Genomic DNA, 12,044 nt, shown 5'->3' with positions numbered 1-12,044 from the left:
TACATATTATAAATGCTGCCGTCGATGGCAGAATTACCATGAAAGTGGCTAACATTCTGACAGAAAATCAAGTTCAATCTTTTATCAATTCCTCTTTTCTTTGCGTCCTTTTAGTCAGAATTGAGACGTTAAACTATCATTTCTAATATTTTTCTCAAGATAGAAAAGTTATTAACCATTACCCCATGAGCATCTTGTGAAAAATGGCTGTTTTCATTGAAAGGTCTCCCGTTACAAGTTTCAAGTTGCTATAAAACTATACAAACTGCTTCAATACTAATCAAACTTGGCACAAATGTTGACTTTGCCTTTGTAACAACATGTTCAGTCTGAAATTTCCTGTTACCATAGCAACTAGGGGACAACTCAAAATTGCCAAAAATCACTATTTTGCGTTGAATTTTTCCATCAAAATTGATTTCAAAGTGCTGCCACTTCTCAATGAATTAAGAAAGAGTCAAATGCTTTTCAGCATTGGTTACACGTTACCTTATGATCGACCTGGGGCTATTTTTAGCCTCCCACAAGTCCAAAGTTTTCTTGGCGATGAGGGGGACTCAGCCCCCCCCCTTCAAACCCCCCAAACAGAAGGGGGCACATCCCCCTTCTGGCAACCCCCTGATGTATCTTTTGGATAGGGGTGGGGGCCGCGCCGAAAAAGTGGTCAATTTTTTAAACAACATTTATCAAACAAAAACAAGTGTTTGGGGGCCTAAATAAGGCATTTTTTTCACCATTTGAGAAAGCAAAAAAGGAGGGGGTGAAAAAGGCGTAGAAAGGCGTATATGTCTGGTAATGGGTTAACAGAAAATGATGGAAAAAAACGAAATTACCCAAAAACGCGTTTTTCCGTGTTAAAACATGGCCTCACATATAATTTTGAAGAAAAATTGCTGTTTTGTAGATTTTTTGATTTTTTTTCATTAATGCGGTATGTGCATCGAAAAAAAGCTTATTAGCAACATGCAGTTACAATACAAAAAGTTATGATTTAGTACCACAAAATTTCACTATAAATAGAGAAATGAACATGAAAAACTTCATTTTTCTATATTCATGCATGTGTGCTTGATCTGTTATGTCTGTCAGTTACATGCATACAATACTATATGTATCTTAAGTTTAGCAGCGCACTCCCTTTTTAAGACATAACGCCAATTGCATATTACAGGAAGTAACTTCTGTAAGTGGATATTCATTTGCTAGCATATGACATTATTTTCTCGAGGTAATAATGTTCATCGCTTTATGACAAATAAAGGCTGAAATTTACTTAATCGGCGCAGATTATAAATTATTAAATTGATGTAATAAAGGGGAGACTATTAACCTCGCAACTGGCATCAGTGTATCATAAAACAATGTATGTTAATGTAAAATGGAAATATAATATTATTGACAGTTCAAATATTTTCCTATATTATCAAGTTCTTGAAAAACACGACAACATAGATTCATTTCTTTAAATTTTCATGTTTGTAATAGCGTTGTAGTTTGCCTTTGAATTACATTTACTACGCTAAACTATTAACAACAGTTCCAACACCACGTGCTCCCATTTAACTATATATTTTTTCATTCATTTTAGTTGTAACCATGACAACTTATAAAGATGAACCTTTCGATGATTCATATCACAAGATGAAAATAAATCCTGTATTTATAGGAAAAAACTAGAATTTTTTTATTTGTTATATTCTTTTTCTCTTTTTTGACCTTTCAATTCATATGAACAGATCAAGCACACATGCATGAATATAGAAAAATGAAGTTTTTCATGTTCATTTCTCTATTTATAGTGAAATTTTGTCGTACTAAATCATCACTTTTTGTATTGTAACTGCATGTTGCTAAAAAGCTTTTTTCGATGCACACACCGCATTAATAACTTTTCTATCTTGAGAAAATATTAGAAATGATAGTTTAACGTCTCAATTCTGACTAAAAGGACGCAAAGAAAAGAGGAATTGATAAAAGATTGAACTTGATTTTCTGTCAGAATGTTAGCCACTTTCGTGGTATTTCTGCCATCGACGGCAGCATTTATAATATGTATCTGCCTACAACGGCAGCATTTTTTCTTCGACCGGACAAGATTGAGCGTCTGTAAAACTTTCAAGAAAAGACTCACGGGGTAGATATTTGGCTTGCGTGACCCAAATGGATGAACGTCTATATTGATAACAGCAAATCCTGCCATTTACTTAAAACTTGAGATATTTTGAACAGAAAACAGACATTTTCACGGATTTTTTCCAAGGCTTTCACTTTTAACCTGCTCAAAATAGTCTTAAAACAGGAAAAAAACGAGTCCAAAATTACCTTACAGTATCTCCATTCAATGGACAATAGTTTTATAGCAATGATATGGGCCGTATTTGTGTAATATAATTTAACCAACCAAATTTATAACCTACCTGTACCGATCGGTAATTTTCAGATATCTGCCATCACTGCAGTGATCTGCCATCACTGCCGCCGGTAATACGGTGTGGTATGGGGACATCGACTTTCTTTTCCTAAAGAAGCAAAATTTACGTATGACGGCATTTATTTCTGCCTGTTATTCCATTAAGTTATGATTTTCTTTTCATCCGCATTCAGATATAGTACGGCTACAGTGAAAATTATATTTTATAAATTTCACTAGTGGTTTATCAGAATACAATCATCTGATATATTACAATAAAACACTGGAAAGCATGAAATAATAATAATATTATTATTATTATTATTATTATTATTATTACTGGCACTTCAGATAAGCAGATAGTATCCACCACTTTTGTTCTTATCATCAACGAAATGAAATATCTTTATCCGACAAAAATTATTAGAAAGTTATGTACATACTCACTGTTATAGCATATGCTTTATGACATCTTATTCATTATGGTTTTTATAAACAGGTATTTGTAATCAGGTCTGAACAGTACTAGTAAAAAATAAGTAAATACATGTAAACAAGCTGTGACATACAAAAAAACAACAACATAAAAATAATAATAATCGGTGAACGAGAAGAAGAAGAAAAAGATAATAATAATAATAATGATGATAATAATAATAATAATAAAAGTTAAAGTTTATAGTGCTTTAAATAAGCTTTAAGTTTTTATTAAATAATTCTTTAGTTTACTTTTAATGTTGACAATTTACTCTGCAGTTATTTGTCAGCTGGAAATATATTCCATAAATGTGTCGCTTTGTAGGTACATTTGTAAATGTACTGCACAAGCCTGACGCAAACTTCTGTCGTAAAAGAAACTACACAAAGTAAAAAAAATATTTGGAAAAATGTGATTTTGTTAAAAAAAAACACTTTCAATATTTCAAGATTTATTTCAAGATTTATCCAATACTGTCATGGTTCATAAGAACATATAATGACATAAAATACAAATTAGTTCGTCAATCTACTTACTGTAGGTCAAATGTTTTTGGGCTACATGTGACACTAGTTGAAAACTGAAAATCTTTTACTAAGTCAAAGACAAAAACTCTACTAATACTGAATAAATCAACAAGCAAACTCCAAGGTGCATAACTGCACATGCTGACCAACATTCTTGTATACTTTCTGGACTATATTTCAAATACTTTTTTAGATATGCATGAGCAAGTCTATAATTTATACTAAGTCAAGGGCAATAACTCTAACAAAACTAAAAGAAATCAACATGCAAAACTCCAGGTGCACAGCTTCACAGTGATGTTGATCATCATTCCTGTAAAGTTAATTGATTTAAACTAAAACACTCAAGGTACACATAATACAACATTTTGAATGATTTTAAGTCAAGGGCAACAACTCTACAAATACTGAATAAAACTGCAATCAAACCCAGGTGCACAACTATATATGCCAACCAACATTTATGTTAAGTTTCATGACTCTAGGTCAAACACTTTTTGAGATGTAAACGAAACAAGTTAAAGAATACAAATTTTTGTAAAGTCAAGGGCAATAACTCAACAAATACTGAATAAATCTACAACTGAAATCCCAGGTGCACCAATACACATGCTGACCAAAATCCTGAAAAGTTTCATGATCCTAGGTCAAATACTTTTTTAAAGAACGTGCGACACAAGTTGAAAATTGCATTTTTTTACTAAATCAAGTGCAATAACTTTACAAATGTTGAATAAATTCACACACAAACACCAAAGTGCACAACTACACATGCTGACCAATATTCCTATAAAGTTTCATGACTCTATGTCAAATACTTTTTGCGACACAAAGAAGTAACGGACGAACCGATAGATAGACGGACAAAGGTAATTCTAATTGCTCCCCCCTATAGCGGGTGCACAAAAACCGGAGAATGAGTGACAATTATATTATACCCGTAAAATAAAATAAACTAAAGATATGACTAGATTCTTAATGATAACCGAAAATTATGCTTCATTAACAAAATTTTCTAGGAGACTAATAATACAATATTATTCTTATTATTTGCATGTTTTAATTATTTCTTTACAAAACAAAACAATGTTTTTTAAAATGTAATTTATTTTTACTATTCATAAGATCTTCAAATTTCAAAGTTTTAGGATACCTATTATAATACGGTTTAATAAATTTACGTCTACTTTTAACAAAAAGTGAACAATAAAAGAGATAGTGAAATTCGTCACCCAATTGGTGTGACTGACATAAAGTACTTATACGTAAGTTTCTCTCTATATTTAGGAATCTACGAATCGTAACTTTCTCAATTAGCATTTTATAATTCAAACATCTTATCCAATGAATTATGTTAAAATATTCTTCGAATACAAACTCGGATTTGTATAAACGGCAGTTGATTTATATAACGGTAGGTTAAACATTTGCATAGAGATTGGACATCACTGTTCCAACTTTGGATGAACTGTTGTGAACTGATCTCGAAGTTTGGACTAAACAAGACTTTTGAAATTAAGCAGACTAAGTACAGATTGACTTAACCAATAATTTGATAAACAAAGTTCTTAGTATCTTTAACAAAATACAGCAACGGTAATTCAGTTCTATATCTAACGTATACAATGTATAGAGAATGCAGTTCTATAAAACATATTACAAACCATATAATCTCTGCCATTCAAAAACTAACACCAGTAGTAAATAATTCTACTTTTTATTTGCAAAGATATCGGAGTAACTCCAGGATCACAATATAACATACAATTGGGAATACTTTGCTTGAGGTTAAATATAATTTTGTAAAATTTAAGCTGAAACTGATCAACACACTTTGAATTTTCTATTCCCCAAACTTCAGAGTCATAACAAGGAATAGGAATCATCATTGTATAAAACAAGGGGATCTGAAGATCTACATATAGTAACCTTTTTCTAGCTTTTTTGATCAGAGAAAGCATAGCTTTCTTCGCTTGATCAATTGAACGTTTTCTAGTTTTAGCAACTTTACCATTTACCTTATATTGATTATCTAGATAAGAAAAATCATGTACTAATTCTAAGTTTATCAAAAGAAAATTAATGCAGACACGAAGCTCACTTACATTTACTGCTAAAATGATAGTATCATCAGCATAACGGAGCAGAAAGAGTCTAAAAATACCTTTAAATACATATTACTTAATACGTTTAACACATTGATCAACTTTTTTTATCTTCATCAATAACATTTGACAAACATGAAATAGAATTAGATGAGTCAATACAAAATTCAATAGGGCGATATACATCTTAATACAGAGGATCATAATCCAGAATATCAGTGCTTTACTCTTGGAAAATTTTCACCCGATAATAAAACATAATCAATTACATTGCCAGATATGCATATGTTTGTACCAATGTAAGCATCTTCTCCACACCGACCATTAACAATAAATAAGCATGTACTCCTACAAACATCAACTTTTACCATAATTATTGGTTTGCTTATCAGTGCATCAGTAATATCATTACGTCAAAATCAGTAAAATCAAACAAAACACCACTTCTGGCATAAAAATAATCAGCAATACAAATAGATACGTTATAATATCAGATGAAATTTCTACAATAGAATTTTCTAAAGTATAAAAAATTTTCAAGCATACTATAACGTGACCGATCAGGGGGAATTCACAGAATTAAAAAAACATTATCATTTTGAACTTAAACCAAAGAAAGTTTTTACAACCCAAATCAAGAAAGCAATTAGAGTCCATTAAGATTTTTTACAACACGCCAACACTCCCAGATTTGCGCTTAGCACCAGATCTGTTTACACCCTTTAAAGAGTATATATAGTCATTAACATCGATTTCATCAAATTGATCAGAGACATAGATAACAATAAGATGTTATCTATGTCTTTGAATTGATCAAGTTTTGTTTCTGCGACACATAAAATGTCATACTTTTTCAATAAAACTGATGAAGTCAGGGTTTCTCAATTTTGTGCGTAATCCACAAACATTTATTAAATCAACTTTTTAATTTTATTATCATCAAAAAGAAAACAATAAACATGGTCATATCTGGGATGTACTATATGTTCCAGGTCATATATAAAACACTTTGATACATTCATTGGTTGAAAAACTAAGCTCAGTAGTCAAACAAGAATTAGAACTTGAGCATTACATAACTTGGCATTATTCAGTGATTAAGAAGAATAACTATCTTTAAAGCAATGAAAACAAGAAGAACAATGTTGGAACAAGAACAATCAGTGCTAGTGTCATTGCAACAATGTAACCTCTCCACCGGCAGAGTCTATAGACTCATTCTCCTCGTCCCCCCATTCCAGAGACTTTAACCTTGAAGCTATCAGGTTGTTCTCAACATTGATGTTAAGGAGGACGTCTGGGTATGAAAATTACTCTCTTCTCCTTGACATTCCTGGGTGGACTGTCATAAGTGCAGAGAATGATTCCTTTTCTTGGAAACACATTGGAGACGTTTGAAGCATTCTGCACAACAGCTTTAGGTTTCATGCCATGGAGAGTGAGGTCCTACGAAATAAACACATTCTTAAACCTGCCAGTATTCTTCATGAAATTTTTAAGCATGCACTTTAGAGCGCGACATGAAACGCACAATGACTTCGCTTTACCATTACTAGTTTTGATTGGATGGCAAGTACTAAACGCAAAACATTTTATCGGAGCAAACACAAGCAACAGATCTGGACACTATCCCATTCGCTTGAAAAGAACAAAACTGAGACATCATAAGTGGATTTGACCTACAACAAGTAGGACTCCGTAGAAAAAATCTTCGTTGGAATTAATGTCGTGTTTGGCTTTATTTAAAAATAGTCATTTTATTTTATATCTTTAGGTTCATAACAAACTGTGTATTCCATAACGTCGAATTTGATTGGTTTATCCATTTCATAACAACCAATCGAAAACTGTTATACATTTCATTATTAAACTTAATTTGCAATATCGGGGTGTAAACAAAAAATTTGAAAAAAAAAAGAACTTTACCCTTGGATGAATGATTGTGTCTTGTATGAAGAAAAAGGTGATTACACAATGAATATCTCTTTATCATTGTTAATTGCGTACAGATACATATGAAATCTTTATTATGTCCCCAACAGTTGTTGATAAATCCTTAAGTTTGGTCTCAAAAATTGAAATTTGTTAATAACTTTAAGTATAGTGGAACCTCATTGTATCGTGCTATTCATTGTATCGATCTATTTACAAATCTTAAGATTTTTTGCAAAATACGTCACCTACTGATTGTTAACATTTACAACAGTGTCACGAAAATCTTTCGCATTTATTTTTGTGCAGTAAAATGATCAAAAACATGTTTCCAGTACCGTAAGACGTTGTAGATAATAAATAGACTTATAAATAATGTGTTCTTAAGTCCCAAAATTGATGCTGAAATTTTAAAACAGACATGTATGTTTCTAATTGACTGAAAAATGTAACATAAAGATGGCTCAGGCTTCCCCAACTTTGGCTAACTGAGCGATTCTCACAATGCATCGATATAATGGCGTGACCTAATTCTTCAACCTGTTTGACATGTCTGTAAATAACCGTATATTCCAAAGCTAAAAACTATATATTAGTGATGTTTGCCATGTAAATATTATGGCAAAAGGATCAAAATAAAAGATACAAACTTAATATTCACGGAGATTTGAATTTTTTAAATGCAGTGGTGATTTATGGGTAAATAGATCGATACAACGGGGTTCCAGGCTATTATCACGATTTTAACTGCATTGAACAACTAACTGACTTTCCTAGAATATTTTGTAAATGCTATTGAAAATTTCCTGCATGTAAATATGAAAAAGGCAAAGCCTCAAAGCGAGCTCGATGTACTTTTTACGTGAAATAGTATGAAATAATCGTTCATTTTTATTTCAAATGCAGTATCTAGTGCGTGTGACGTCACACGTACTGTGTTAATTATGGCCCCGCCCATGTCGTGAAATGAATAACGAGTTTTGAAAACGTTGATAAAAATTTGTTTATTTTATTTCACTCTGTAATTTTTCAAGCGAAATAATGATTATTCAAAGTGAAATAAATATAAACTTAAAACGTTTGCGACATTAAAATAGCGTACTTGATTTGTTTGTTTTGCACGTGCTGTTTGGCGCTACATTGTGACGTCACGTAAACAATAGTTTAAACGTCTGTACAGCGTTAACGACTGAATAAAAGATATTGGTGTTCGGATTCATTTTCTTTGTTAGACCATTTTCTTTCATTCTAGATAGTTTTCACAACAAAATTCGACAAAAAATTGTTTTTATTTATCAGATTTCAAACAAAATGGCGCCTTCGAATTCATTTTTTATACACAGCTTCCGTTATTCTGGTTCCCTGTCCAATTATGGTCACATAGACGTGCGCGGGTGACCAGTCTACACATCCGTTTTCGGTCAGAATTCCTCAGTTTTTATCGTTATCTTTAAATTCGAAAGATTGCGATGTGTCCAATTCGGTACTTTGGACGAAAGTTTTCAAAACCATCACTTAGCAGGTACTCGCGTTACCGTAAAGCTCGCTTTGCGAGCAGGCCCTTTGGGCCAGCTCGTCGAGCTTGCTATTAAGTACTGTATCTTTATATATATATATCTGTTTATAAGTCAGTGAATTGACAATTGTAACCCCACCTTGAAGAGATTTCCTGTTAACCTGTGACTTGAAAAAAATAAATCTTTGCCACTTGTTATGTTCTGGGTGAGGCCTTCAATTAAGAGTTTATGTCTCAATAAATCATACATAATATACCGATATGGATAGGCACCGTGATATTGTCTGATTTACCTAGACAGAATGCGGGAATAAGCTATGCAAAACACGTGACCCGAAAATGTGTACCGCTACCTTTTCCGAATATGGTTATACACATTAAGTGTGACGTCACGCAGTGAGTTGGGCGGAAAAAAATGGGTGGAGCACTAAGCCGGTTAGAGTGCATATTTGATGTTCTTCGTAAATAAAAAAGCTACAGTCGCTTCGCAAGCTCCGCTCCTTTTTAGCTTTCTTATTTACGAAGAACACCCAATATGCACTCTAACCTATTCATAAAATATTACAATATGGACATTGCATACCCCTACTAAAATACTTACCTGTCTAGGGAAACCTGAACATTGATAATCTCCTGATATTGGTTGCAACTAGTGATGGAAATCGGATGAAATTTGTCCCAATCGATCATCGGTTCAATCGGATGGGACATAATCGATAACTTTCCGATTAAAGTCGCGTTAAAAATAAATAGGGAAGAAGCATTTTTTCCCAAGACACTTGATTATATTCAGTAACATGAACTTCATTTAGCACTTTTCAACACAGTTTTAACCCTAATTAGTTATTATTTTACGAAATAGATTTAATTTTCCAATGGATGTCAAATAATAACATTCACATCACATTATATTTCTATTGTTTACATCACGTATTGATCCTATTCAACTCCAAATTGTCTCTGAGATAATTTTTTTGTGATCGGCGAGGTGTTCCTAAAAGAAAATTACCGTCAGAATTCATTCGTTTTGATACTTTAAACATTTTTGACGACGTTGCAGAACAATTTTTTGCCAATCGATTATTGTCGCTTTACAAAACAGTAACTGATTATCAGCGACTTGCGACAATCGGAACATCACTAGTTGCAACCAATTTTTCTGTTTTATAACATTTTTCTTGCATCATATGTAAAAAATAAAAACTGAACAGAATAGAATATAATTATGTTTCATACAGAAAGAAGTATCTTTACATGAATCAAACTATACTTTCATTTAAACTTTAATTTGTAGGGGGTAAATAATTAATCCTTTATTTGATCAAAATTATTGCCGATAATTGTTAGTTGGAAGGGGCACATAGATTTACCAAAAAAGGGATTAGTGTCACCATTTGCTGTATATTGCAATGTGCTGTATGGGGATAATTGTTCATTATTAGCGTTCCAAAATAGTTAATAATAACTTGACAATAAGGTTATATAAAATTGTAAACTTTTTGGCTGCAAAGTAGATTATTTTAGACTTCTATTTTACTGGGACATATAGCATCTCCGGGACAGACACCTTATATTCGGGAGTTTCCCGGATGTCCGGGACGCTATGGCATGTAAGTTATATATAATGGGTTGAACTTACCAGAGGTTAATTGTTATAAATTGTTATAAGTTCAATGTTAGGCCAGATTTCAAAATCCTGTTAAAACTAAATTTTCAAAACTTCAAAATGTGGTTGTCTGGACCAAAACAATTGCATTCTAACAGCTACTTATTTTGCAAACCACTTATTTTGCAGAGAGATGTTTTAACACTTTGTTAGCTCTATCTATTACTATACAAAAGGAAAATGATATTTCAACAGGGTAAAACAATGCAAAAACACAAAGTGATGTCAAAGTCTGATACTGACATAAAAATCTTTGACATTGTGTTTTTGCATTTTCACCATGAAAACAGCGAAGACAACAGAATGATGTTATGCAAAGACACAGCACTAGTTTTGCTACATTGAAATTTTGACCTGAAAATCAATGATATAATGTTAAATATAGCTAAGTATCATAGATAAATGCTTAAATTGTTCATGATGTTTAGTTCAATGTTTGTGATTGATTGAATAAATCATTGATAATTTTTTCCCTCAATTTCAGATTATGCAATGTATTAACAATGGGCTGACATTACCGACATAACTGATGGAAAATAAGGTACTTAACTTACCATTATCTTTAATTCTTAATCAGCCTTGTTTGATGAATATTTGTTGTAACTCTCCATGAATATTTCCATTTATTTATCCACAATTATCATAGAATAGACATTCTTTGTTACTCTGTAATATTTTAATTGTTATGGATTTTTAAATAGGATTTAGGGGCCTCCTACAGCCAGTAGTTTATGCCACTGACTTTTAATGACTTGCCTTTACTGCTGTGAATTTGGGTCCTACCAAGGACTCTGGATTCTTTCATGTGATATTCTATTTGTGTATCAGCTTTTTCTTGACATAAAGCCTAGAGGGGTACCTGAGGTCAATGTAGGGTCTTTTGGCTCTTTTGTGTATTCTGAAGCTTTAAGCTCAGAATTGCAGTGTTTCCTCTTGTCAAGTTTTAGTTTGACTATCAAAATTGCTAGTCACAAAGATTTGTTCTAATGGCTTCTAAGTTGGAGTCAGTATTTATGTATGGAAACATGGATGCCTATCTCTGTTTTAATATGAAAGCAGTAACTGTTAATATCATTTGTGATAACAAATACATATTTACATACTGTTAAATAATAAGATTAATAACAAAAGGTTAGCACACATGAAAATGATAATATAAGCACATTAATTTTGCCAATCATTTTTAAAAGATCCATTAAGATTACGATTTTTATGCATTTATTAAGTTTGATAGCCTTAATAATATAGATGACATAATTATTTCATTTTGGTCTGTAACTTGGTTTAAGAATTCCACATTTTATCAATAAGGTTCTTTATATAGAAGCCTGTTGGATGAAACTGTTATTCTTTCCTAATTAATTTCACTTTATGGTTAGATGCCTGTTTCTATTGTGCATTGATTGTTAA

General features: G+C 32.1%; 1 protein-coding gene across 1 annotated transcript in view; it reads left to right on the top strand.

The window, feature by feature from the left end:
* The first annotated feature begins 7,364 nt into the window (after positions 1-7,364).
* LOC132725406 (rho GTPase-activating protein 21-like) overlaps positions 7,365-12,044 on the top strand; it is a 68,534-nt gene continuing 63,854 nt past the window's right edge. The window contains exons 1-2 of the mRNA XM_060710518.1: positions 7,365-7,483; positions 11,119-11,175. Coding sequence (XP_060566501.1) covers positions 11,164-11,175 — 12 coding nt within the window. The 5' untranslated portion in view covers positions 7,365-7,483; positions 11,119-11,163. The remainder of the gene's footprint in view (positions 7,484-11,118; positions 11,176-12,044) is intronic.

This window comes from Ruditapes philippinarum, unplaced genomic scaffold, assembly GCF_026571515.1.
Source record: "Ruditapes philippinarum isolate M1 unplaced genomic scaffold, ASM2657151v2 ctg289_1_1_1_1, whole genome shotgun sequence".
NCBI lineage: Eukaryota > Metazoa > Mollusca > Bivalvia > Venerida > Veneridae > Ruditapes > Ruditapes philippinarum.
The sequence above is the reverse complement of the archived record's forward strand: the minus strand, read 5'-3'. Positions and strand labels throughout refer to the sequence as shown.